This window comes from Carex rostrata, chromosome 8, assembly GCF_964058835.1.
Source record: "Carex rostrata chromosome 8, lpCarRost1.2, whole genome shotgun sequence".
Lineage (NCBI taxonomy): Eukaryota > Viridiplantae > Streptophyta > Magnoliopsida > Poales > Cyperaceae > Carex > Carex rostrata.
The window spans coordinates 2,843,196-2,870,424 of record NC_135925.1 but is presented as its reverse complement, the minus strand read 5'-3'; the positions used below and the strand labels follow the sequence as shown (position 1 = coordinate 2,870,424).

At 34.2% G+C, this 27,229-nt stretch overlaps 2 protein-coding genes and 2 long non-coding RNA genes across 4 annotated transcripts; 1 reads left to right on the top strand and 3 right to left on the bottom strand.

Moving 5' to 3' along the window:
• Positions 1 to 9,610: 9,610 nt before the first annotated feature.
• On the top strand, positions 9,611 to 13,884 carry LOC144557997 (uncharacterized). Its single transcript, XM_078306685.1, has 6 exons — positions 9,611 to 9,754; positions 10,328 to 10,699; positions 10,921 to 11,410; positions 12,169 to 12,578; positions 12,843 to 13,319; positions 13,855 to 13,884. Exons 1-6 carry the CDS (start codon positions 9,611 to 9,613, stop codon positions 13,882 to 13,884), a joined length of 1,923 nt encoding a protein of 640 aa, XP_078162811.1.
• Positions 13,885 to 17,017: 3,133 nt separating this feature from the next.
• Positions 17,018 to 17,883, bottom strand: LOC144558690 (uncharacterized). Its single transcript, XM_078307534.1, has 2 exons — positions 17,698 to 17,883; positions 17,018 to 17,398 (listed from the first exon to the last, which is right to left on the bottom strand). The coding sequence occupies exons 1-2, from the start codon at positions 17,816 to 17,818 to the stop codon at positions 17,184 to 17,186; spliced, it is 336 nt and encodes a 111-aa protein (XP_078163660.1). The 5' UTR covers positions 17,819 to 17,883; the 3' UTR covers positions 17,018 to 17,183.
• A 3,945-nt stretch (positions 17,884 to 21,828) lies between these two features.
• Positions 21,829 to 23,671, bottom strand: LOC144558765 (uncharacterized). Its single transcript, XR_013512985.1, has 2 exons — positions 22,261 to 23,671; positions 21,829 to 22,153 (listed from the first exon to the last, which is right to left on the bottom strand). It is a non-coding gene; the product is annotated as an uncharacterized LOC144558765 (long non-coding RNA).
• Positions 23,672 to 24,304: 633 nt separating this feature from the next.
• On the bottom strand, positions 24,305 to 25,250 carry LOC144557999 (uncharacterized). Its single transcript, XR_013512830.1, has 2 exons — positions 25,014 to 25,250; positions 24,305 to 24,715 (listed from the first exon to the last, which is right to left on the bottom strand). It is a non-coding gene; the product is annotated as an uncharacterized LOC144557999 (long non-coding RNA).
• Between the last annotated feature and the right edge of the window lie 1,979 nt (positions 25,251 to 27,229).

The window sequence follows — 27,229 nt, the reverse complement described above, 5'->3', positions numbered from 1 at the left end:
AAAAGTTTTTAAAACAATAGCACAAAACATCTTATACTATCAATAACACACTAATCAAACTCGTAACATCAATCCTATATTAGTATATTTTTTTTCAAGTATAATGTGACTCGAATAATATAATATGAGTGAGTCTATGGTACTATGCATAGTATAGATTGGTCCGTAATACAAATTAATATTTTTCGTTTTCAAAATTCTAACGGTCGATATCCGAACCGTTCAACATGATTCACATATGAATATGAACCTGTATACCGAATTTTATGCCTTTTAGAATTTTTTACTATCTTTTAAGATAGTTAGATAATCACTGTTTTTGGATGGTTTAGAATTTTCAGATCAAATGATTTTCTACCTATCTTAAAAGATAGTTAAAAAAAATTATAACAAATATAAAATTTACGTATATATTCGTATGTGATCATATTGAATAGTTTAGATTGACAATTAGAATTTAAAAAACAAAAATATTAATCCATATTACTGATCAATTCATGCTATGCATAGCAACATAGGAAATTTTTTTATAAACCATAATGAATAAATCAATTCTTCCGGAACCAGCATGATTACTTCATTTTTTTGAAAAACCAGAAGGACCGAGTGCTCCATTCGGTCTCCAATTTACCCTTTTCTCCAGACCGAATCGAGCACTCGGTCTCAACTATTTTTTCAACTTTTTCCAATTTCCTGTGTAGCGGATGGTGCGGTATATGCCTCCAGACCGAATACAGCATTCGGTCTTGATTTTTTTTTTCCAATAAAGTCCATTTCCACCGACAATTCACATCATTAGAAGTTAGAAATGGTGCATTAGAAGTTAGAAATGGTGCAGTATATGATAGCACTTTCACCTTTTGTTTCTGTGCACGCACCGACATAATCCGTCTATATAAGACATAGAGCATTATGTTAGCTGAAAATCAATTCTCCCAAGCGTATCCAATTCACTCCCTTCTCAAGTTTTGCTTCTCCAATTCACTCTTCCATTTTCACCATTTATAGCTGAAAATCAAGCTCCATCACAATATTGTGTTTTTACATATCGGCCTCTGCATTGTGTTGGTAGCTTTCATCTAAAGATTATAGTAAGTTTTTTTTTTAATTACGTTCATAAGAGCATCTTTTATTTGAAGATATTAACTGTATTTTTATTTTCATTAGAAAAATCATATAAAATAAATAAATCGATATATAAATATTGATTGACATTAGCTAAATACTTTTTTAAGACAAAACATACACGTAATTATATTTTATAGAAGGAGTCAAAATGTTTACCATTTCTTATGCTCCACTGTATATGGTCAAATTTTCTTGCATTAGAAAATTAAGATTTTAAAAGAAAAATGTAACTTCAAAAAAGTTATAATTATTTAGTTTTTTTTATACAAAGTAATGAAGTTGAAAAGTTTTTTTTTTTATTATTGATCTTGAGGGTTTACCATTTCGTGATTTTATATAAAATGAACTATATTTTTTAACATTCTGACATGATAAGAAAATAAAAGTTACATGCAACTTCATAACTTTTATAAATTCTCAGTTTGAAAAAATAATATAAAGACTAAGGTATATTGTTTCACAAGCGCTTGCTGCTTTTGAATGATAATTTTTTTTGTGTGGTGATATACTGATAAATAATTAATTAGATAGTTTTGACAATTCTTAGCAATTTTTGTGGTGATATACTGCTTTTTGAATAGTCAAATTATTATTTTAACCTGACACAAAACTTAAATTAAATTAAATTCGACTTAAAATAAATCTAAATTATAAAATTATAAATCCCACTTAAATATGTTGTAAAATTAAAAATGATATCGATGATTGATTGTGAAATTTATTTTTTTCAGGTAATGTCTCAAGTAATAATAAATGTTTATCATGAACGCGAAATTTCAGACGCACCGACCTGCACATTTGCTATTACTAACTTAACGAGTCTTGATGAGCTAAGAAAAAATATATATCTTGGCATTCGTTTGCTTCCTAGCCAGTTCGAATTGACAATCAAGGCACGTTTGAATACCGCACTGTTACGTTATGAAATTTTTACAATTAAATTCGAATGATTTAAAAGAAAGAATCGATAAATCATGTTAATAAAATGGAAGTTTAAACCTTAATTAAGGTTCCCCTAAATAAGTAAGTTAATTGTGAATTGAAACCGCGTCGAAATTTCGAGATTTCGGAATTTTATAGCCCCAGTGCGGATTAGGTTGACCGCAGTGCGGGTGGAAGCCATCCACAGTGGCTCAGGCTTTTTCTGGAATTTTGCCAAAAAAATGACTAAGTAGTGAGTGCGGGTGAGGGATCCGCAGTGCGGATGAGTTTAGCCGCACTCATGAATTTCTGTATTGCACTGAATTTTCCTGAAATCGGCTAAGTAGTGAGTGCGGATGAGGGTGAACCGCAGTGCGGATCAGGTTCATCCGCAGTAGGCTCGGACTTTTTCTGGATTCGGCTGACAACCGACTAAGTCTCGAGTGCGGATTAGGTAACCCGCAGTGCGGATTGGCTAATCCGCATTCAGGGTAATTTTAACCCTAAAACCCAAATTAAACCTTCTCTCTCTCTCTCTTCACCATTATCCCCATTTCTAAGTTATTTTCGGTTAAGAGAGAAGGAAAAGATCCCGTGAGTTTTCGTTTCTTCCAGACTCCCGATTGTTGCGAGAAATCGAGTTTGGAACCGAGAAAGCAGCCGAGGATCTCTCAGAACCCTTCTATTTGGTATTTCTTTCTCTCATTTTTACTTTCGAAACCTCGAATTTTCTCGATTTCTCGGATTCTCGTTTTAAACCCGAGATTTGTGCTCGAATTGCTCGAGGACTAGTTCCTCTACACTTCTTACTAGTTTGTTTGTCATTCTTTTTCCCGATTTCTTCCGATTTATGAAATCTGATTTCTAGGGTTTCGTGCCAAAATTGAAAGTTGGCATAATCGTGATTTGATTTGCCTAACCCGACCAATTAGACTTGTAATCGGTAGGGTTGCCTCCTGATCGTGAATTTTTAGAACATTTAACGGCCGATTTGAGGTTTTGACCAAATTAGGGTTAACCAAACGGTGGATTGAATTGAACCGAGAACCAAAGTAGTGAAACGGTGATTGATGGTCACCAAATGGATTTTGTATGGTCCCGAGGACCTAGATGAATTTTGTGTGGTTTTAGAGGATTTTGGTAAGAAATAATGAACCGAACGAATTGATACCAAAAACATCGAAATTGATTAGGGAAGGTATAAGCCCTAGAAGTAACTCGAGTAAACCTCTCGACCCTGAACCAATGTTAAACCTAGTATACGTATGATATAGGTGTAGGCTCGGTCGAGCAAGAACTTGCGAGACCATACGAGACGTCCGATCCTTAGCTTAAGCGGTACGCTCGTCAAAAAGGTGCGGGATTCTTGGACTTGTTTGATACTTTATTTTCAGGAATTAAACTGTTTATTCGTTTGTCATGTTGAATGATTGATTGTTGCATATTTTGGAATTCATGCTGCATATTGATTCTTGCATAAATGAGAATGATGGAATTGTTTAGTTAAGGTTGATTGGCATGTTCGTATGGTTATTATTTGTTTAGTTCTATTAATTGTTCTTGTTGCGAATGAATCTGCCAGGCCGACCTGTTTAGGTGGCTGGTTAAGGTAACGGTGGCCTATCCGTTGACCGGTGTTTATGAATTTGCCAGGCCGACCTGTTTAGGTGGCTGGATAGGGTGACGCTGCTGACTTATGCGTTTGACCTGTTAGAATTTGCCAGACCGACCTGTTTAGGTGGCTGGATAGGGTGACGCTGCTGACTTATGCGTTTGACCTGTTATGGATTTGCCAGACCGACCTGTTAAGGTGGCTGGATAAGGTGACGGTGAGCTATCCGTTGACCATGTGTTATGATTTTGTGAGACTAACCTGTATGTGTGGCTTTGAGATATATTTGCTTGAGATTTAGCAAAGTTGACCTGTATAGGTAACTTTGATTCCGTGTGTTGCATTTGTGTCAAGTTGACCTGTATTGGTGACTTGTAACCGAACCTTAGGAAATGGTTAAGCCAAACAGCAATTGCAGATGGGTGTCCGATAAAGGTTCAGCTTGGTTGGCCATCTGTAGGCGCTTGTAACCCTACAGATGTGGGTTTGATAACGGTTCAGCTCGAAAGAACATCTGTAATTGCTACCAGCCCTAATGAACTGAGTTAGGAATCGAGTTAAGCCAAAATAGATGTTGTGTTTTGAAATCCATCTTGGAAATTTCGTAAACTGTGTTTCAGGTTGATTAACTGTTGTCGAGTAGTGGCATTCTGTTATTTATGTTTTCTTATATACTGTTGCATTGTTATTGTTTGGGTTTCATTATTGAATATAGAGTTTGATTGCAAGTCCAATAATTCATATGTGGCAAAATTCGCACTGAGAATTTATTCTCACCCCCACCTTCCCCGTTATTTTACAGGTATTGGTGCGATGGATTCCGGAGAGGCACGAGAGTAGTAGGCCTTAGTAGCTTACCAGTATACGACCCTAGATATGTTTTGTTGTATAGATTTAGGGTAGGCCTTGTGGTTGGTATCCGGATGAGATACTTATATTGTATTATTTACTGTCCAGACTGTGTACTCTGATTATATATATTAGAAACTTGTTTTGAATTGCGTGTTGTTGGTTTAAATTTTGATTAGCCTTGTAAGCATACACGGCGTTGTATGCTTACGGCGGGGGACTGTTACTACCCGTGGCCGCGGGGTGTGACACGCACCCCCTGGCTCAGCAGAAAAATACCAGTTGTTTAGCATAGACAACGGAACGATATGACACATGGTGCTTGAACATGCCACTCCGGTACTGAATTTTAAACTTCTTGATTTAGTGGTTGAGTCAGTACCATTTGTTAATCAGACCAATTATGACCCATATCCGGGTAGTGTACCTGGAAGTAGCAGAGACCCAACGGTGTCTGATTCACCCATATATTGTGATAACCCACCCGAAATACCAATAGTGGATGATTTGGTAACTCGTTTTAATGAGATGAATAATAATACTAGCTCAGACACAAACTCTGACCTTGGTGGCTCAGCTGTCGGGGAAGATGATATGGCTGAAATGGAGGATCAAATTAGAATGCAAGATGTAATGAAGGAGTGGGTAAATTCTATTCCCTTTATTAATCGAGGATTGCAGCATCCTTTTCCGGCATTTAATGACGATGTGCCGATGCCGTACAAGGATGAAGCATTTTTTGGTTATCCACCCAGAATTGACGGTCAATTTTCAGTGGGACAGATGTTTGACTCCAAAGCCGATCTTAAATCTCAGTTGGGTGAATTTGCCCTAAATCATAACTTAGAATTACAACAAACCCATACCAATCGTACTGGCTATATAGTTATATGTAGAGCAGAGGGTTGTCCATGGAGGGTATACGCAAAAACTACTGAGACGGGAAATTGGACAATTGCAACAAACCCATACGAGCACAATTGTTACAATATTGCTTGTAAAGTAGACAGTCGTCAGCTGACTGCCAGGATGATTGCAGATGTAATCAAACCTGGTTTGAAGGAGGACCTGGAGATGTCAATTAAAGCATGTCGATTTGCAGTTAGAAATCGATACAAAATGGTTCAGCCTTCATACAACAAGATTTGGAGAGGGAGGGAGTTGGCTATTGCTGATTTATTTGGCTCTTGGGAAAAAGCCTACGAACTGCTACCTTCTTTGCTCAGTGCAATCCAGATGTCTACCCCAGGCACAAAATACGTAATTGAGCATGAACCATCTACAGAAATGGGCATCCGTATTTTCACCCGTGTGGCATGGGCTTTCGGTCCATGCATTGAATCCTGGCCATATCTCCGACCAGTTATAAGTGTAGATGCTGGACACCTATCCGGCAGGTATAAAGGAAAATTATTCATGGCATGCGCCTACGATGCAGAACAACAATTATTGCCAATTGCGTTCGGGATTGCGGATGAGGAGAGTTCATCTAATTGGGGCTGGTTTATGCAATTTGTACGTGAAAATGTTGTCGGTCCTGGTCGGATATGCGTTATATCAGACCAGCATGCTGCAATCCGTTCAGTGTTTGATAGACCTGATTTAGGGTGGTGTGAGGAAAGGGGTGAAGCAGTTCATCGATTATGTTCTCAACATATTGCGTCAAATGTTTACAAGTTGTGCAAGGACCAAATCATAAAAAAAATATTCAAGAAATTTGTTTGTAAGATGAAACTTTGGAGGTTTAATGAGGGTATGGATTTGATAAAAGGTAGGAGTATTACTACTTATAAGTATGTAATGTGGTGTGGTAAACGGTTGCGAAATCTCGAAGAAGAGCCTTTGCAACTCCATAAATGGGCACAATGTCATGACGGAGGCATGAATAGGTGGGGTATAATGACTACAAACGGATCAGAATCCTTGAACAACGCCTCCCCAGTTGTAGTGGTTCTCACCTCGAGGTCCCAAATATTCCAAGAATGGTAAGTACATTAACGAGACGGAACTTGAATTCGAATCCGGAAACATTATAGACCCGAACAAGTACATTGCATATGCTCGTGTGTGCCGATCTATTATATCCCGGTTATCCACTAGTGCCAAATTCGTATCATTAAATTTTTTTTTCAACCATATCAGATGCATATAGTTTTTTGAGATTGATACCTTCTCATTGGGTTCACCCTTATTCTCCACCTTTTTATGATAAAATTCATCATCATCCCATTCATAACCATCATACACTTCGTGTCCTAGACAATCTAAGATCAATTGTGAATATTCATCATCGGTACATCCATAGATAGCCTTCCCTGTAAACATAGATGTTAAACAAAATTATACTAGTACAAAATTTCAATTAATAACAAAAGTATAAATTAGCAACAAAAAATATTTTACCAGTAACAGATAAGCCCCACAAACAGCTAACATCTTCCAATGTCACTGTGCACTCCCCCACCGGAAGATGAAAAGTATTTGTCTCGGGCCTCCACCTCTCAACGAGAGCAGTGATCAACCCTTTATCTATCAGACAGTGATGGACATGAACCATCTGATACAAGCCTAAATTTTTTAAACCTTCTTTCATCTTAGGCTAGTACCTAACTGCCATTTTGCAACTACCAGTACGCAGTTCAAAATCAGGCTGGAACGATAATTGACATGCAAAATTTTTTTTACAAAAATTAGATTTAGAATTCAAAAATTTAATAAGTAAATTTAAATTCAAACCAATATTAAATAAATACCTTCGTAGTCGCCGCATATAATTTATGTTGCTTTTGGGGCAACTGCAATAAAGATTGTTCACCTTCCATTTTCCACTACAATATAAATAAATTCATACAAAAAAAATATTAACATGCAATTCCAATTCAATATTGACATGCAAATATTGAATTAAATATTAACATTCATTCTATTATTTTTCATTATTCTACAATTACACTGGAAAAATCTAAATTACACTAAAAAAATAAATGATTGCAACAATTACTAAATGCATGTACACTAAATAATTCTACAATTAATAGTTACAATATATAAACTTAAATTACGCTAGAAAAATAAATATAAATTAATACAATTACTACAAAAATAATTTATACTACAATTAAATTACAACATAAACTACATGCAAACTACATACAAATAAATTACAACATAAACTATTTAGTTAAACTACAATTATTACATAAACTACATGCAAATAAATTACTATATACAAATAAATTACAACATAAACTATTTAATACAATTATTTATACTACATGCAAATAAATATAAATTAATACAATTATTTATACTACATGCAAACTACATACAAATAAATTACAACATAAACTATTTAGTTAAACTACAATTATTACATAAACTACATGCAAATAAATTACTATATAAATCATTTTTTATACTACAATTCCTACATAAACATTTATTTATACTACAATTAGTCCATAAGCCATTTATACTACTAAAAAAATACACATAAATCATTTATACTACAAAAAGAAAAAATTACACAAAAACTATTTATTTATACTACCATTATTACATATATCATTTATGCTACTAAACCATTTATTCTAACTATTTATTTATAATTTCGGATTATTAATAAAAAATAATAGAATTAAACTACATACCTAACGAAACTTGTAGATCTGAAGCTCTTCTTGTTCTCCTTTCAAAAATACACAAACCTATATAATTAGAATTAAAATTAAACTAATAATTAGAGAGTAAAAAAATTTTTTTGAGGCAGCCACGGAGAGAGAAGAGAGACAGGGGGGGAGGAAAAATGGTGAAGGGGGGAATGGGGAACGCAACACAGAGAGGGGATCAGTTTAATAAATCTCAAGACCGAATGGTCTACTCGGTCTGGCTTTTTCAGGATCTTCTGTGGCGCCTGCAGGGAAAACGTGAAAAAAAGGTTGAGACCGAGTTCTCGATTCGGTCTGGAGAAAAGGGAAAACTGGAGACCGAATAGAGCACTCGGTCCTTCTGATTTTTCAAAAAAACGAAGTAATCATGCTGGTTCCGGAAGAATTTATTCATTCATTATGGTTTATAAAAAAATTTCGCAACATAGACTCACTCACTCATATAATATTGTAATGAAATGCGCTGCACATATTAAAGCGGATTTAGGAATTTGTGCCATTGATGCTACCTGAAGGCAAGGGTATTTATAGAGATACAAAATTAATTACTAAATGTTATAACCATATTTTGTCCATCTCGTTATAACTTCAGATAACATTTCACATCGACGATTTAATCCGAATAACTGGTAGTTCAATTGCTAATTTTTCAAACAATAGCGTTTGGTATTGAGCTGCTATATTTCTTATCTTATTGGAATGTCAGCTGCAGTAAAAATATGTGTATAGAGCTTAATTTACTATGTAAATAATCCAAATGGCAATGGTTCTATTTGATTGAGGCTATAGTAATATGCATAGTGCGAATTGGTCTATACTATAGATCAACATTTTCATTTTAAAGTCCAAATACTCAATGTGAACCATTCAAATTTTATATTTTTTATAATTTTTTAAGTAGGTACGTAGAAAATCATTTCATTTAAAGATTTTAGACAACATATCTAAAAAATAGTAAAAAAAAAAAATTTACTATTTCTACAGCACAACCTAATGCCTGATTTATTTTTCAATTTTTAATTAATCTAAATCGATTTCTAGTGTTGAAATTAAGGAAAACATGCCTCCATCGAAGTCAAAATTAATAAATATCTTGAATGTAAAAATTATTTCGAGAGGTTGCTTAATTAGTACTTCAGGGTCCATGGAGATTGTGTATGGAATTCTGTGACCTGAAAGAGGTTGCCACCATAGAACATAGGATTGTCAAAAAATGACTTTACTATTCATACACCGTGGTGTCTACGGCACTTCACCAGTACAATTATAAGCTTAGATTTTTGTGCTTAGATATTTGTACAATAACGGTAAATAAATAAATAACCATAGCACAGTGTAAACAAGAAGGATATATAATAGCTCAAGGTTTTTTCCTTTGAGCTTCAGTTCTCTTCTCATTTCAAAGTATTTCTTTCTTTTCCTTAATTAGTCAATGGGGAACCCATGGTACCGGTCAGATCGATATGTTGATTTTATCATAATTTCTCTTGTGATTCTGATTGGTGTGCTTATTTGCTTGTGGCCTGTCAAGAAAGATGTCACTCTGTTTTCTCATGCAGAGCATCTCCCTTTGATGGTATGTGAAAAGCATATTTTTTTTTTCCTAATTTAGACTACCTTAAGTAGGAATGATTGTATTGGCATTACATATTTTTTCTAGTGTGGCTATGGTACTATACTATGCACAGTGCACATCAATTTATAGTTTTATACTATGAATTTATAGTTTCGTTTTCAAAGTTCAAATAGTCTACTTAAACTGCTCAACCTACTATGCACAATGCACATCAATCCATACTATGAATTCATATTTTTATTTTCAAAGTTCAAACAGTTTACTTCAAGTGCTCAACCTGATATATCTATATGAAAATGTACTTGGAGACCAAATTTTACATTTTCAAAAAAAGAATTACTATTTTTTTAGATAAGTAGAAACTCACTTGATCTTAGAATTTCTGAATCATTAATTTAAAAGTAGTGATTTTCTAATTATCTAAAAAAGTAAAAGAATTCTAAAAAAATGTAAAATTTAGTCACCAAGTAGATTTTCATATGGAGATCATGTTATTGACCGTTTGAACTTCAAAAACAGAGATATAAAGTCATAATATTATAATGATATACTCAATCTAATGCATATTAACAGAAGAAGGCATCGCCTCGGTCAGAGCTCGAAGTAGCACTTTATGAAGCATCAATGCCTAACAGAACCGTAATTTTAACAATGCTAAACAAGGCCTATTCAGAGGCCGATGGCTTACTAAATCTCTTTCTACAAAGCTTTCGCGAAGGCGAAAATACTGAGAATTTAATGAGACACATCCTCTTCTTGACAGTGGATCAGGTTTCATTTTACCAGTGCTTGGATTTGAATCTTCATTGTTACAAGATCAACATGGAAAGCAGAGATTTGTCAGACGAGGTCCTTTATATGACTAACAGTTTTATTGATATGATGTGGGCCCGGACCCGCTTGCTCAGTGAAGTTCTTAGGCTGGGATATAGTTTCATCTTTACTGTAAGTACATAAAATTTACGAATTGCATCATTTAAAATGGATAAATAAAGGATCATTTGTTGCACAAAGTTAGGCTTAAATTTATCATATTGAGGCCTCATGTGGCACTGCTAAATGTTGTGTACCATATTTCTTTACCAGTAAATGTACAAATCATTCTTATCCTCTTTTTCTATCCATTTAAATTTCCATTGTGTATATATTTGATATTTCATTGTCAGGACATGGATATATTATGGTTAAGAAACCCATTTAAAAACTTGAAACACCAAGGAGAAGACATGCTGCTAGGTTGTGACGGGTACAACGGTTTACCATATGATGATAGGAACTCGATCAATACCGGCTTCTTCTTTGTTTCTTCCAACAACAATACCATTTCATTTCTTGACAAATGGTATGCAGCACGAAACAACTCTGAAGGCAAGAAAGAGCAAGATGTGCTCAATGAATTGAAATCAAAGGGAGAGTTTCACAAAATGGGCATCAAAGTGAGGTACCTTGATTTGGAGCACTTCAGTGGAATGTGCCAGACAAAATATGATGCAAAAAAGGTGACAACAGTTCATGCTAACTGCTGTCAAACCATGAAGGCCAAGATGATGGATCTGACAGCCATGCTGGAAACATGGCGCACCCTTAATAGTACATCCGAGGTTATATGGCCTCGACATAAGGCGTGTCACGACTCATGGAAGGTACAGAATATCCGTAAGAGGTTTTTGTTTTTGTTTTTACTTTAAGAGAAGAGATCACTTGACAATGACTTATTTTAGCAGTCTTGCCAATATAATTTCAGAGAAATTTAAATAATGCTGAAAATTAAAAAAATAAATTTATAAGTTGGTTGTTGCATACATAGATAAGATAAGAGTACCAACAAAATTTCATGCAATTTAAGTATCGTTTGGTGGTGCATTAAGAGCCGTTATTTTTTAATCGCTGAAAATTTCAAGGCACTTGATGAACGGTAAAATATATTCCGAATCTCATCCTTTTTTTATAGGTATGATATTTTCATCAAATAGATCATGCCTATAATGTTGGATTTCAAATTTAAACGTTATTTTTTATGATTGTTGAGATGAATAATTGTCAAGTGATCCCTCCTTTTTTTTCTAATCGCCTGAACTATACGAACAAAATTGTTAAATTCGCATAAAAAAAAAACTAAATAAAGGATAAAATGTAATAGCATATTACTGTTGTTGTCGATGTTTCCTTATCATTATTCTGTCTTTCACTCTGTATCGGAAATGAATAATAGCAGTATCCATAAAATGTTGATAATTATCAATAGAATATTATTAAGCGTCAGATGTGCAGTTTGTCTCAATTTTCTGCAAATTACTGTAAATTGTCAGCTATATATATTAAGTTGGTCATGGAAATTCGGGTACAGCAGCACGAAGACTTGTTTGAATTACCACAATTTGGATGAAAATTGTAACTAAAAATATATACCACAGAAAAAAGAAGCATGTTTTCACCTTTTTATTTTTTTTACCTTCAGGTAACAAGCCCAGAAGACGACGAGCTTGAAACAACCCTTAAATTTCTCTCAAACAAATACAAAACTGTAATCATAACAATAATAAACAAATCACACACCAAGAAAGAAGGGTTGTTAGACCTCTTCCTCAGAGGCTTGCGTGGAGGCGCAGGAACAGATTATTTGAACGACAGAATTCTTTTTGTGGCAGTTGATCAGGTGGCGCTCAGTCGATGCAATGAGATCCAACTTAACTGCTACAAGCTTGAGATGAGCAGCCCCGATTTGTTAAAAGGGGTAGCTTATAAGAAGGATGTAGAGAATATGTGGATGAAGACTTATTTTCTAAGAATGGTGCTGAAGCGCGGTTATAGCTTCGTATTCACGGTAAGACACGGTTGTAAAAAGTTAAAACTCCTACAAGATTATAAAAACATGATATAATTTATATTTATAAAAAAAAAAGGCATGTCAAGGGGAGGGGGGTTTCCTTACATTGACAGTAATTATGAAAATCATAACAGGTGCATAGATCGAAAGGCCAGCACAATACCCATATCTGAGAAGGCAAATGTTTACTTCAAAAATTAAAATCAAACACTAATTCGGAGAAATACGGTGACTAAATATATATACCTTTTCTTCTATTAGAATGTTGATGTACTTTGGCTGAGAAACCCACTGAAAAACTTCGTCCCCGAAAGAGAAGACATGTCAATCAGCTGTGACACATACAATGGTAAATGCTTCGACAACAGTAACTCTATCAGTACTGGATTTTTCTTTGTGGCTTCAAATAACAAAACCATCACTTTCTTCGACAAGTGGTATGGGGCAAGGAATAACTCTGGACTCGCAACGGAGCAAGATGCGCTTAATTACTTGAAAACTGAGGGGGTCTTTGATAAATTGAACATGAAAGTGAGGTACCTAGAATCAGATAATTTTTGTGGATTATGTCAGAGGAAGTGTAATGTAAAGAAGGTCATGACAGTAAATGCAAATTGTTGCGGCACGGAGAAAGCTAAGATTTCAGATCTGTCTGTAGTGCTTAAGGCAAAGTTGAGGTCTGATGGCCAGGCAACTGTCAAATGGCCCAAACTAAAGGCATGTCTTGACTCTTTAAAGGTATACACATCACAAAAAATATTCTACATTTTTGGAACAGACAGTGTAATACTAGACCAGTATATCCTTCTACATTTTTTGAAATTAAGCACCAATTCAATTCTCCACCAATTTACCCTCAAAATTACAATTGTCTCGCTATAAATTGTACAGTAAACACCAAATACACCATAAATGAAACAATGTAACTAGAAGGCATTTTGTAACACTAATTCAATAATTCTTATTCCTGAACAGATACCAGAGGAGCTGGAACCCTAAAAATGACATTACAAGCCACATCAATGGAAAAACAAGGGGCTGTAATAATTTTGAGCTTTTTTGTTGTTGTTGTGGTGAATTTATTGGAACATAATAAACTCAGGCTCTTTTTTTGGATATATTAAGCTTGAATTTAATGCTATTTTTCTTATACTTTTTCTCTCTTATTGTTACGTAGGGACTTTCTTATACTTTTTAAAGTAGGTAGCTCATTGAATGGATTTAATTTCTTCGGAAAATCCTATTAGTTTAACTAAATTCGCTTCTGATACAGGTAACCATGGCTGTAGCTACTAAGCTATGAGATAAAAGTGCGCTAATTCAGTTATGAGATAAAAGTGCGCTAATTTCTTCGGCAAATCCTATTAATTTCTTCCGGACCATAAACACTAAGCTATGAGATAAAAGTGCGCTAATTCAGCTACGACCGCTATAGCTATAATAGCTGACCGTTATTACCGCTATGAGCGACGCACTATAGCTACTGCTATGCTACATGGGCTTTTATTTTGCAATTTATATGGACTTATGTACTTCTATTTTTATTTCTAATGCTACATGGTATTCTACGATAAGTATGCTAAATCAAACTATATACTTCTGTTTTTATTTGTTATTTATTCTCTTATTCTATATCGAGAAATATTCAAATATTAATTCTTTATTTTGATTGCTCTTCGTATAGTATTCATTTATAAAATTATTATCATTCGTTTCAATTGAAAGCTGATTTTGCTTATAATTATTATAATATATAAAATATTTAAATATGTATATTGACTTCATTTACCTTATAAAATTAATTGCTCTTCATCTATTATAATATGTAATACTATGAAATATGAACTGTTAAATAATATTACTTTTTAGATTTTTTTTTCCCTTTTTATTTGCGTAATTGATAAAAATAATATAGACATAGATTAGTTATCATTTAGTTGTTACCTCAATTCTCTAATATTTATTATGTTCATAATTAGTAGAAATATAGAATATAAAATTTGAAAATGAAAAATCGTTATGTATGATAGATTCCGCTATAGCTTTTTTATTTTGTCTCTCTGCTATACCGCTATAATCGCTATTTAGAACCTTGCTAATTATCATTGTATTATTTGTCAAAATATACCCAAAATTAATAAATTTTAATAAAAAAAGGAGATATAAGCAGGTGTGATTGAACAATTAAACCTAAAAATCATTAATTGGGTTGGTATATAATTTTATATTAAACATCAAATTTAAATTGTGTATTAAGCAGGATTTCCCAGCACTTCATTGGGATGATCAAATTCAATCTTAACTTTTTCCCGGTTATTTTTATTTTACTGGACTGCAAAATTTGAGACATGATATGATCCTCATCTTTTTATATAACAATGGAATGCAAAAAGAAAAAAAAATACAGGCCGCTATTTAGTATAAAAAATAATCATCAACTTATCTATATCCTTTTCTGTTTCCTTTTTCTTTTCTTTTAATTCATATGTAATGTGGTAATAAAAACTAAATGACATATATGCCAGAAAACCAGTAAAGAAAACAAACTAATAGGAACTAGTAAAAAAAAAAACACTGAAATTATGCAAGAAAACCCATAAATATAGAAAAACATAAAATTGCTGCTCATAAATTTACTGAAATTACTGAAACATTGAGATTTACTGAAATTATGCGAACTATGCAGTTGGCAATAAATTTACTGAAACAATCTAAACCCATACACCAAAAATCAAACTAAAACATTGAGATTATGAAATTATACAAGAAAAGCCATAAATATATAAAATTAAATATCATCATCCTTTTAATCCTCGTCAGTTTCTTCGAATGTCATCTTGAGCACTTGTGCCAGCTGGATTCGGCTCCGCCACACCATGATATTCTGTTGGGTGGTCCAAATGGTCACCAGTCAAAATAGTAAATTGGCTGATGGTACCCTCTTCTTGGAAAAAGTCTGCTCTGGATGCATTTTCCAAGTAATTAGTTTAAACTAATTGTCATCCAAATTTTCCAAGTAATTGATGAATTATCCAATATAACCTAAAAATTATAAAATAGATACTTAGTTGGTCGAAATTATCGACGAAGTGTGCTAGCAGAGAGGAAAATAACCAACAAAGTAGTACGGTATAAGGTGGAGACAGTGTATTGAAAATGACCTAAAACAAGTAAAAAGAGGGGAACATTGCATAGCAGATCTGTTTATTTCGGACAAACCATTTTGTTTGGATGGAGAGTAGAGGAAGGGAGGGAAAGAAAATGAACAAAAACTTTCCGTTGAATCGTGTTTGGTTGATAAAATTATATCTGAGGTGAATGGGTACAGTAGGTGAAAGGTTTAACCTTATATCATTATAATTAAGAGAATCGGTTTTTCTCCCAAATTGAGGTGTAACGGATGGAAATAAGTTTTGCTACAAATATTTTTTAAAACAATAACACAAATGTCGAACCCTATATCTTACATGTATAATTCTCATACAATATTTTTTTTTCTCAAACCTACAACAGTCACCAAATTTCACATTAACCAAACAAAAAAGAAAAGTTAAATTTATTCTTTCTCATTAATCATCTAAATACGAAGAGGTTAAATATGTTAATCTTTTTTTCTATTATATTCTTTACCTCCCATCCCTTCATCTACTCTCCATCCAAACATGGTGTAAGTTGCTGGCTTGGAGAAGAAAGGAACATTGTCTAGCAGCAATTGCATGGGTATAAAATTTAATTACATGGGGTGAATTATTTGTATGGGACGCATTTTTTTTAATCCATGCTAATTAGGTACAAATAGTGAAATATATAACTACTATGCACATTTGCATGGGCCGCAATTTTTTTTATATCCCATGTAATTAAGATTGCATATCCATGCTAATTAATCATAAGTTATGAAATATCGGCGGTACACATTTGCATGGATATACATCAATTGCATGGGCTGGAATTTTTTTTTGCCCATGCAAGTTAGCGCGCCTATAAAAAAAATATCAATTGTAAGGGATTAACTTAAAGATGCAATTCTTTTTAGTTATTCATATAAATAATTAAAATTCTAGTAGGCTGTGAAGACAATTAAGACTATCATATTGTAATTTGTGACTTTATGCTAAGATTTGACCTAAGGCCGTTGTATCCATTTTTTATTAAATTTCAATAATATTGTTTGATTTTTTTTCTTGTTCATGTTCAATTCACGTTCTTTGTTGCTTCATTACATTGATCTTGGACATATATAGCAGAAAGGGATGTGTTTGACGCTTAAATTTGTTTGAAAATTTTGAACTAATTCACCTAATTAACTTTCACATTTTTCTTGGATAAGTACAACCTTTTTTTGTAAAGGTGAATTTTCAAGCTGTTTCAGCAGGTCGGTATAATCAGATACTATACGCGCATGCATATCATTAAATATGACATAGCATAAGAGCTCTAGAGAAAATATATCTTCATTAAGTATACAACACAGTGGCAGATCTCGTTACATGACAAATTCTTATTTTATATCATTGCCAAGTACATGGGTAGTCACACCCATTTGGCATTACAAATTCTTATTTTATATCATTGGACAGATTGGATAAATTTGATATCAATTTATTTGGCTCTGCTCCGAAAATCCTGTTTGCGCTCAATGTACTCCACAGTCTCTGTCTCTGCCTCTTCACAGGTGTTTTGTTTGTGGTGGTGACCCTTGTTCTCGACCCCGACCCGCCCCATGTGCTTGGCCCTGCCAAATGGGCCCTCTGTCTCGTACTCCTCATCCACCTCCTCGTACACTTCTACCCGCTTAAATGCATGCTGCATGTTTCCTGAAAAAAGCCATGATTTGGAGCACTATGTATATTAGTATTTCACTTTATTTTGTTCTCGACCATAAGACTGCGTATGTATTAGAACTGGGGGGAAGGTTGCAACTGCTACCATATATTGGAATCATCACATGCTCTAACATAGATCAATTAGGGTTATATTACTGTTTCATCTCATGATATTTCGTTAACACTAATCAACAGTAAATTGAGAGGTATGATGTGATAACGGCACAGCAATATTAATCCATCATGACTTAGAAACCTTTTGGACTCTAAAATTGAACAAATGAAATTACCAAAGTGAGGCCCATCCATCATGCTCGTTTTCTTTTCGAGACGGGTGATGTAGGTGCAGTAATCCTCCGGCTGTGACCCAACACGGTCGCCATGGCGGTGGGCGTGGTTGATGTGAGCCATCTTCTTCTTATTTTATTTTTTCTCTCCTCTCTTGCAGATATTATTTGCTTGTATGCTTCCTATGGACCTCCTCCTCTTTTTATAGGCAGAGAGGATGCATTACATTATCTACCAAAGGGAAGAATTTATTCCAATGGGATCAGATGCGGATGTGTGGGTGTTTATTCTCAGCTTTAGTCATGTCAAGCATCTTCCTTCTAATTATTTCCTCTTGAGTTGTCGACGTGCCTCTCCCTGTCTCTTGTGGAAAGAATATTGTCATACTTTGTTTCTCTCCATTACTGATGCGAATAAATGGGCCATATCTAGAAATGCTGACAACTAATGGACCATATTTCAAGTAATTATTGACCAATTTTTTGTATTTTACCATTTTTGGTTTTGTAAGAAGTTTACAGCATATATAGCAGCAGTTTATTTTGTTTTTCTAAAAAAATTCAAATTTTGAGAGGGGAAGGCAAAAGTTTCTATTTTTCCGTTTTCTGTTCTCTTGCAAAAGAAGCAATCTGCACCATATATGGATCAATCTCTTCATTTTCAAAGTTCAAATAGCCAATCTAAACTATTCAACATAATCTTCATATCAAAATCTACTTGCATGCCAAATTTTACATTTTTTAGAGTTTTTTATTCCTTTTTAAAATAGGTATAAAATAACTACTTTTATATAATAAGTGATTTTCTACTTATCTAAGAAAATAGTAAAAAAAACAAAATTCTAAAAAAAATGTAAATTTTAATTTACAAGTACTTTTTTTTTGATAAAATTTGGAACAGTTTAGATCAGACTGTTTAAATTTTAAAAATAGAGATATTAATTTATATTTTGAACCAATTCGCGCTATGCATATAATATAGCCTGACTCAATTTATTTTGTAATTGTTTTGTCACATTGACCAGACAATGTGATTGAAACGGAAACGGAGAAAAGAAAACTCTGCGATTCCTTGGCGGAAAGTAAAGATGACTAGCAACATTTGATTCTGTACGGCTCCACATTTATCTGTTATGAAATGTGCAAACGGCCAAAATGCTAAGTAGGAATAAAATGGCACTTTGTGCCCACAGCTTTGCATGGCAGTGTGTGATTTGAATATACGGCACAATACATCTTTGCAATATAATAAATCAAATAAAAATTCAGTAATTTATTAATATATCGTAAGTGCATCAATTAGATACAAAAATTAAAATCACTTTGCATGTACACATTGACAATATATATAACTTGTTGAAACTAATAACTTCAGCAAGAAACAAGTACCATTATTTTAGCATGACGTAAAGTACTTCTTGTTCCAGCAACGTGCTTGACAATGTTCTCATTCCCACGAGCTTTACGATTTTCAGAATTTAATTTGCTTGGACACTTTCTGAAATGTAGGAGACCCAAATCTCACACACATTGATTTCCAAATTTTCTGATCACCAAGCCAATGAGGTCACAATTCCTTCCACTTCTCCCATTCATCGTCATACTTGTTTTTGCAATTGGTCCGTGCACTGGTCAATGCTGCAACATACTGTATGATGGCAATATTGTGGAAAACAGTTTCATACTTGCTTGGGTTTTCTTCATCAGCCCAACAAAACCTATACTGAATTTGGGTAATTTGATCACATTAGATGAGAATACTAAATTATTAATATATTGCTAGAGGATTAAGTTGCATTATAATGACAATTGGAATTACTAAAAATTCTTGAAGGCACTGCTTCCTATCATTTGTTGAAAATTCATTGAAGGTTGTGTAGTGGCCTTTGACATTGTTGCAAACAACAAAGTGGTTGCAATCTGTTTTGTATCAGGTTCTGTATTAAATTCTTTCCAGCTGACGATCATCAATTTGGGCCTCTTCTCCACCACAGGTTCAACACCATGACCCTTACTTGGCCCTCAAGGGTTTCGTCAAGTGATGTTTAACAGACATACAAACTAATGATAGGAAGTGATTGAATTTTGTATGTCTGTAATTTTATAGTTTGTACATTTTGTATGTCTGTAATTTTGTATGTCTGTAATTTTATAGTTTGTACATTTTATTTTTACAGTTGAAGTGGTCTATTTTACAGTATTCATTATTTTACAAGCATATGTTTAACACAAACATAATATTCAGCACACAAATATATCTATCGAATCACAAATGATGTTCGCCACTGCTCTTCAATCCAAATCGCAAATAATGAAGATCATAAATGATTCGTCGTGTTCTTCTTTCAAAAGTGATATCGAATATTGTAAAACAAAATATCAAATCCTGTAAGTTCTTAAATCAGAAAATTCAAATCGACGACATTACGAATTCAACCTTCCTGTTTGACAAATTTTGTAAAATATTGTATAGCCATAAGATGAATACTGTAAAGTCACAAGATGAATACTGTAAAACAACAAGATGAACAGTTGATTCATCAAAACTTAGAAAACCAGACCAGATCGACAGCTAACATATTAGATCAAATTAGACCAGACTCAAAATATTACCATATCTGATCAAGATCAACCAAAAACAACGAATCAGTAGCGATATAGCTTGCCGTCTCAACACCGTTAGAAAACCAGATCAGATCGTGACAAACCAATATATGTCTACATAATTGTTCATGACAAAAACAAAATCCAACTAATGCTCCACAACATGAAAATTTTGACCCATTCCAATCTGGACTATGCAAATCGATACATCAATTAAAAAGTACTCTACGTAAATACTATCTTTATTCAATTGGAAAGAGAACTTTTTTACCATAGAAGATTATAAACAGATCTCCAATTCCATCGAACTTGAAAATTCGTGAAGAGCAAAGATAAAAATCAACGATTGAGGCTGCTGCTCCTCTTCGTTTGTCACCTATGCACTAATTAGGAAAATCAAAATTCAAGATTGGTTTGATCAAAAGAGAAAAGAACTAGATTTAATTATCTTGAGAGGTGACGAGGCAACGAAAGAAGCCAGAACGATTCCCTTCTCCAATAAAACTTACTCATCTAAATTAGTATAAATAACTTTGGAAATCTAAATAATTTTCTCTCTTCGATCTTCTTTTAAATCAACTCAACAAAAGGAGCGAAGATAAGAGAGAAACCATATCTCATATTTCTAGAGCTCAGGTTTGATTGTGGAATCTAGATGGTGAAGATCGATAAGGTCTTCACGATATGCTGAGCGGCCGTGATCTCTTTCTCTTATCTATCTGCCGGAGCCGCCGACATCAATGCCGTATAGGGTTCTGACAAGCTCGAGTTTGTGCAGCGATAGGGTTAATCAGATAGGAAAATAAAACGGAGACGAAAGAAGAGATTGAGGAAATAAAAGCTGATTGGAAGGTTCGAACCGTTAAAATTAGTTTGAAAAGCCGTTAGTGTGGAGAATTTTCTTATCCAGTTAAGTCTCTGTGGACAAACCGTGAACAGAACATCATAGATAGAAACCTTTTCTCTAAAAAAATGTATATTAGCTAAAAAGTTAATCACTAATTATCGTTGTATTATTAGTCAAAATATACCCAAAATTAATAAATTTTAATAAAAAAAAGGAGATATAAGCAGGTGTGATTGAACAATTAAACCTAAAAATCATTAATTGGGTTGGTATATAATTTTATATTAAACATCAAATTTAAATTATGTATTAAGCAGGATTTCCCAGCACTTCATTGGGATGATCAAATTCAATCTTAACTTTTTCCCGGTTATTTTTATTTTACTGGACTGCAAAATTTGAGACATGATCCTCATCTTTTTATATAACGATGGAATGCAAAAAGAAAAGAAAAATACAATCCGCTATTCAGTATAAATAATCATCAACTTATCTATATCCTTTTCTGTTTCCTTTTTCTTTTCTTTTAATTCATATGTAATGTGGTAATAAAAACTAAATGACATATGCAAGAAAACCAGTAACGAAAAACAAACTAATAGGAACTAGTAAAAAAAAAAAAATACTGAAATTATGCAAGAAAATCCATAAATATAGAAAAACATAAAATTGCTGCTCATAAATTTACTGAAATTACTCATTGAGATTTACTGAAATTATGCAAACTATGCAGTTGGCAATAAATTTACTGAAACAAACTAAACCCTTACACCAAAAATCAAACTAAAACATTGAGATTCTGAAATTATACAAGAAAACCCATAAATATATAAAATTAAATATCATCATCCTTTTAATCCTCGTCAATTTCTTCGAATGTCATCTTGAGCACTTGTGCCAGCTGGATTCGGCTCCGCCACACCATGAGATTCTGTTGGGTGGTCCAAATGGTCACGAGTCGAAATAGTAAATTGGTTGATGGTACCCCCTTCTTGGAAAAAGTCCGCTCTGGATGCATTTTCCAAGTAATTAGTTTAAACTAATTGTCATCCAAAATTTCCAAGTAATTGATGAATTATCCAATATAACCTAAAAATTATAAAATAGATACTTACTCGGTCGAAATTATGGATGAAGTGTGCTAGCAGAGAGGAAAATAACCAACAAAGTAGTACGGTATAAGGTGGAGACAGTGTATTGAAAATGACCTAAAACAAGTAAAAAGAGGGGAACATTGCATAGCAGAATTGTTTATTTCGGACAAACCATTAAGTTGCTGGCATGGAGAAGAAGGGAACATTGCCTAGCAACAATTGCATGGGTATAAAATTTAATTACCTGTATGGGCCGCATTTTTTAACCATGCAATTTAGTTTCCACACGACCACACCCATGCTAATTAGTCACAAATAGTGAAATAAAATAACTGCTATGCACATTTGCATGGGCCACAATTTTTTTATATCCCATGCAATTGAGATTTCATACCCATGCTAATTAGTCATAAGTTATGAAATCTCTATGGCGAGGTGTTCATGGTGGTTTGCCAACAGCCACTGAATTGCACAGACGCATCAGCAGTATCAGCCCCATGTGTCAGAGATGCAATACAGAGAATGAGTTCTTGGCACACATCCTGTTCTTCTGTGACTCATCCCGAGCTACCTGGTATGCATCCGATTTCAGCATAAGGTAAGACCATATACCCCTTGATTTCACAAAAGCACTGTTGGAAATAACCCAAGTCCTAAGTGAGCAACAAATTACGGAATTCTGTAATATCCTCTGGTCAATTTGGAAAGCTAGAAACGAAACCTTATTCTAAGCAAAGAAACCCACACCACTTGCTATTCTCCATAAAGCAAAATCCATGAAAATCACAACCCCCACCAAAGTAAACATTTCTAAGCAAGGAACAAGGAGCACACAACAGGCACAAATACAGAGAGAATTTGGAATTATCCTAATTTATGCATCTTGGATAACACCAGACTATGCTGGATGGGGGGCTACTATGTATAATGATCAGGGAACCCTCAAACTCACTGCTTCATGTTCATGTGAGGCCTCAGATCCCTTCCATGCAGAAACAGTTGCACTTTTTCAAGTTCTGCAATGGTGCCAGCGACATCCAAGACCAACCGGAATCCATGGGATGCATATCTATTCAGATTGCAAGGCTCTGGTAAACCTAGTCAACCACAAACCAAATCAAAACCTTCCTTTATGGAGAGCGGCTGAGTTGGTGGCTCAATGCAAAGCAGTGCTAGGGGAAATGAATGAGGTGGTTTCTGTCAGATACATGAATAGGGAGGCTCTAACAATACCCCAAGAATTGGCAAATGAAACTCGCAGAAACAGAAAACAAGGCACTACAACTCAAGGAAGAATAAACATCAATGCTAGCCCATCAAGACAAGCATTAGACCCTCAATTCTTTCTTTTACAGGAGTAGTTTTTTTTAGATATAGGAGATATAAGGCGCTGTTATAGAACAGCACCTTAGCAGCATGTTGCAATATTTTCTTGTTGTGTTCTTTTTACTATCCTATGTTGTAACTGAACAATTTAATTTTAATCAAATATGCCTAAGGGCTTTCTCTCAAAAAAAAAAGTTATGAAATCTCTGCAGCACACATGATTTGCATGGGTATATTGGTTATCAATTGCATGTGCCGAAATTTTTTTGCCCATGCAACTAAGTTAGTGCGCCCATGAAGAAAAATCAAACAGTATTATTGCAATTATTTTTAGTTATCCATGCAAATAATCAAAATTCTAGTAGGCAGTGAAGCCAATTCAGACTATCATATTGTAATTTGTGACTTTATGCTAAGATTTGACCTAAGGCCGTTGTATCCATTTTTTTATTGAATTTCAATAATACTGTTTGATTTTTTTCTTGTTCATGTTCAATTCATGTTCTTTGTTGCTTCGTTACATCAATCTTGGACATAACAGAACTCGTAAGGGATGTGTTCGACGCTCAAATTTGTTTGAAAATTTTGAACTAATTCACCTAATTAACTTTCACATTTTTCTTGGATGAGTACAACCTTTTTTTGTAAAGGTGAATTTTCAAGCTGTTTCAGCAGGTCGGTATAATCAGATACTATACGCGCATGCATATCAGTAAATATGACATATTGACATAGCATAAGAGCTCTAGAGAAAATATATCTTCATTAAGTATACAACACAGTGGCAGAACTCGTTACATGACAAATTCTTATTTTATATCATTGCCAAGTACATGGGTAGTCACACCTATGGATTATGTAAATATGTCATCCGCCATATAAAATATGTATGAGATTCATTGGACTGATTGGATAAATTTGATATCAATTTATTTGGCTCTGCTTAGAAAATCATGTTTGCGCTCAATGTACTCCACAGTCTCTGTCTCTGTCTCTGTCTCTGCCTCTTCACAAGTGTTTTGTTTGTGGTGGTGACCCTTGTTCTCGACCCGCCCCATGTGCTTGGCCCTGCCAAATAGGCCCGCTGTCTCGAACCCCTCATCCACCTCCTTGTACACTTCTACCCGCTTAAATGCATGCTGCATGTTGCCTGAACAAAGCCATGATTTGGAGCACTATGTATATAACTATTTCGCTTTATTTTGTTCTCGACCATAATACTGCGTATGTATTAGAATTGGGGGAAAGGTTGCAACTGCTACCATATATTGGAATCATCACATGCCAGACATAGATCAATTAGGGTTATATTACTGTTTCATCTCATGATATTTCGTTAACACTAATCAACAGTAAATTGAGAGGTATGATGTGATAACAGCACAACAATATGAATCCATCATGACTTAGAAACCTTTCGGACTCTAAAATTGAACAGATGAAATTACCAAAGTGAGGCCCGTCCATCATGCTCGTTTTCCTTTCGAGACGGCTGATGTAGGCGCAGTAATCCTCCGGCTGTGACCCAACACGGCCGCCATGGCGGCGAGCGTGGTTGATGTGAGCCATCTTCTTCTTATTTTATTTTTTCTCTCCTCTCTTGCAGATATTATTTGCTTGTATGCCTCCTATGGACCTCCTCCTCTTTTTATAGGCAGAGAGGATGCATTACATTATCTACCAGACTACCAGAGGGAAGAATTTATTCCAATGGGATCAGATAGGGATGTGTGGGTGTTTATTCTCAGCTTTAGTCATATCAAGCATCTTCCTTTTAATTATTTATTCCTCTTGAGTTGTCGACGTGCCAGAGACGTACGGGATTCTCCCTGTCTCTTGTGGAAAGAATATTGTCATACTTGTGTTTCTCTCCATTACTGATGCAATAAATGGGAATTATCTAGAAATGCTGACAACTAATGGACCATTTCAAGTAATTATTGACCAATTTTTTTTATTTTAACGTTTTTGGTTTTGTAAGAAGTTTACAGCATATATAGCAGCAGTTTATTTTGTTTTTCTAAAAAAATTCAAATTTTGAGAGGGGAAGGCAAAAGTTTCTATTTTTATGTTCTCTTGCAAAAGAAGCAATCCGCACTATGGATCAATTTCTTCGTTTTCAAAGTTCAAATAGTCGATATGAACTATTCAACATGATCTCCATATGAAAATCTACTTGCATGCCAAATTTTACATTTTTTAGAGTTTTTTATTCCTTTTTAAAATAGGTATAAATCGCTACTTTTATATAATAAGTGATTTTCTACCTATCTAAGAAAATAGTAAAAAAAAAATTCTAAAAAAAATGTAAAAATTGATTTACAAGTACATTTTTTTTTTATATTCAAACAATATTGAATAGTTTAGATCAGACTGTTTAAATTTTGAAAATAGAGATATTAATCTATATTTTGAACCAATTCGCACTATGCATATAATATAGCCTGACTCAATTTATTTTGTAATTGTTTTGTCACATTGACCACACAATGTGATTGAAACGGAAACGGAGAAAAGAAAAACTCTGCTATTCCTTGGCGGAAAGTAAAGATGACTAGCAACATTTGATTCTGTTCGGTTCCACATTTATCTGTTATGAAATGTGCAAACGGCCAAAATGCTAAGTAGGAATAAAATGGCACTTTGTGCCCACAGCTTTAAGCATGGCAGTGTGTGATTTGAATATACGGCACAATACATCTTTGCATGTAGCGTATGGAATTATGACTTCTTATTTTAAATCGTAAGAATCAGATTAAGATGATCATTACTTTTAATTGTCAAATCCAATTAAAAGTAATAAATCTAAGCAATTACAAAATTAAGTTATTACTAATCATAATATTCTATTCCGCATCCTTCGATATTAAAAGCATCAAATAGATTGTCCGAAACCCAAATTTTATTAAATTTGGAGTTTTTTTCACTACCCTTTAAAGTCTTAGATCCAATATGTTGTTCTGAGTCCGACCATTTCAGGTATCAATCGCTTTTAAGGTCGGATAAAATCGCCTCAATTTCAAGTCAGTTTCAAATTTTCTATTTTCTGAAATCAGTTCTTCTGTCTTTCGGAGGCAAACCCACTCGTTAAATCAGTCCTGTTGGCGATCCTGATCCACTACATGCAATTTTCTCTAGAAAGGGTAGTAAACGTGTAAACCGATCACCTGTTTAGTTAATTGGGAAAAGACTTGTTTTTCTTAAAATGATGCTTTGTTGACGAAATGAATTTGGATCTTGCAAAACAAACCACAGAGAAACTGGGCTCAAACACTGTATTTATTGTATGAGATAAATAGCGGCTCCCGACTGGCCGTTTCAGAAGATCAATCCTTCTTCTTAAAAGACCTGCAAAGTTTAAAACTTTTCTACACGGCCTCCACTGTGACACAACTGCACTAGCCTCAGGTGGTCTGGAAATGGGAGGTAAGTGGGTTTTTTACAACATCATCAGCATATAAAATGCTTCATCATAAAGGAGTTAATTGCAACCACCACAGCGATTCTAGAAAATCAAAGCCCCGTCAAATGTTAAGATTCTATTACAAAATAAATTACTCACAAGAACTGTACTAATGAGACGAGGGTGTCACACATCTGAAGGGTGTGTTATGTGTGGAACTGATACAAGGGAGGACGGGTGTGCATCTGTTTTGGACATGCC

Excerpts from the sequence above, each read along its gene's own strand:
- LOC144557997 (XM_078306685.1), top strand. The coding sequence starts at position 9,611 with ATGGGGAACCCATGGTACCGGTCAGATCGATATGTTGATTTTATCATA. Across the intron at positions 11,411-12,168 it reads ATGGAAGGTACAGAATATCC|AAAAAAGAAGCATGTTTTCA; the intron begins GTAAGAGGTTTT and ends TATATACCACAG. Across the intron at positions 12,579-12,842 it reads GTTATAGCTTCGTATTCACG|AATGTTGATGTACTTTGGCT; the intron begins GTAAGACACGGT and ends TTCTTCTATTAG.
- LOC144558690 (XM_078307534.1), bottom strand. The coding sequence starts at position 17,818 with ATGGCTCACATCAACCACGCCCACCGCCATGGCGACCGTGTTGGGTCA. Across the intron at positions 17,399-17,697 it reads GATGGATGGGCCTCACTTTG|GAAACATGCAGCATGCATTT; the intron begins GTAATTTCATTT and ends GGCTTTTTTCAG.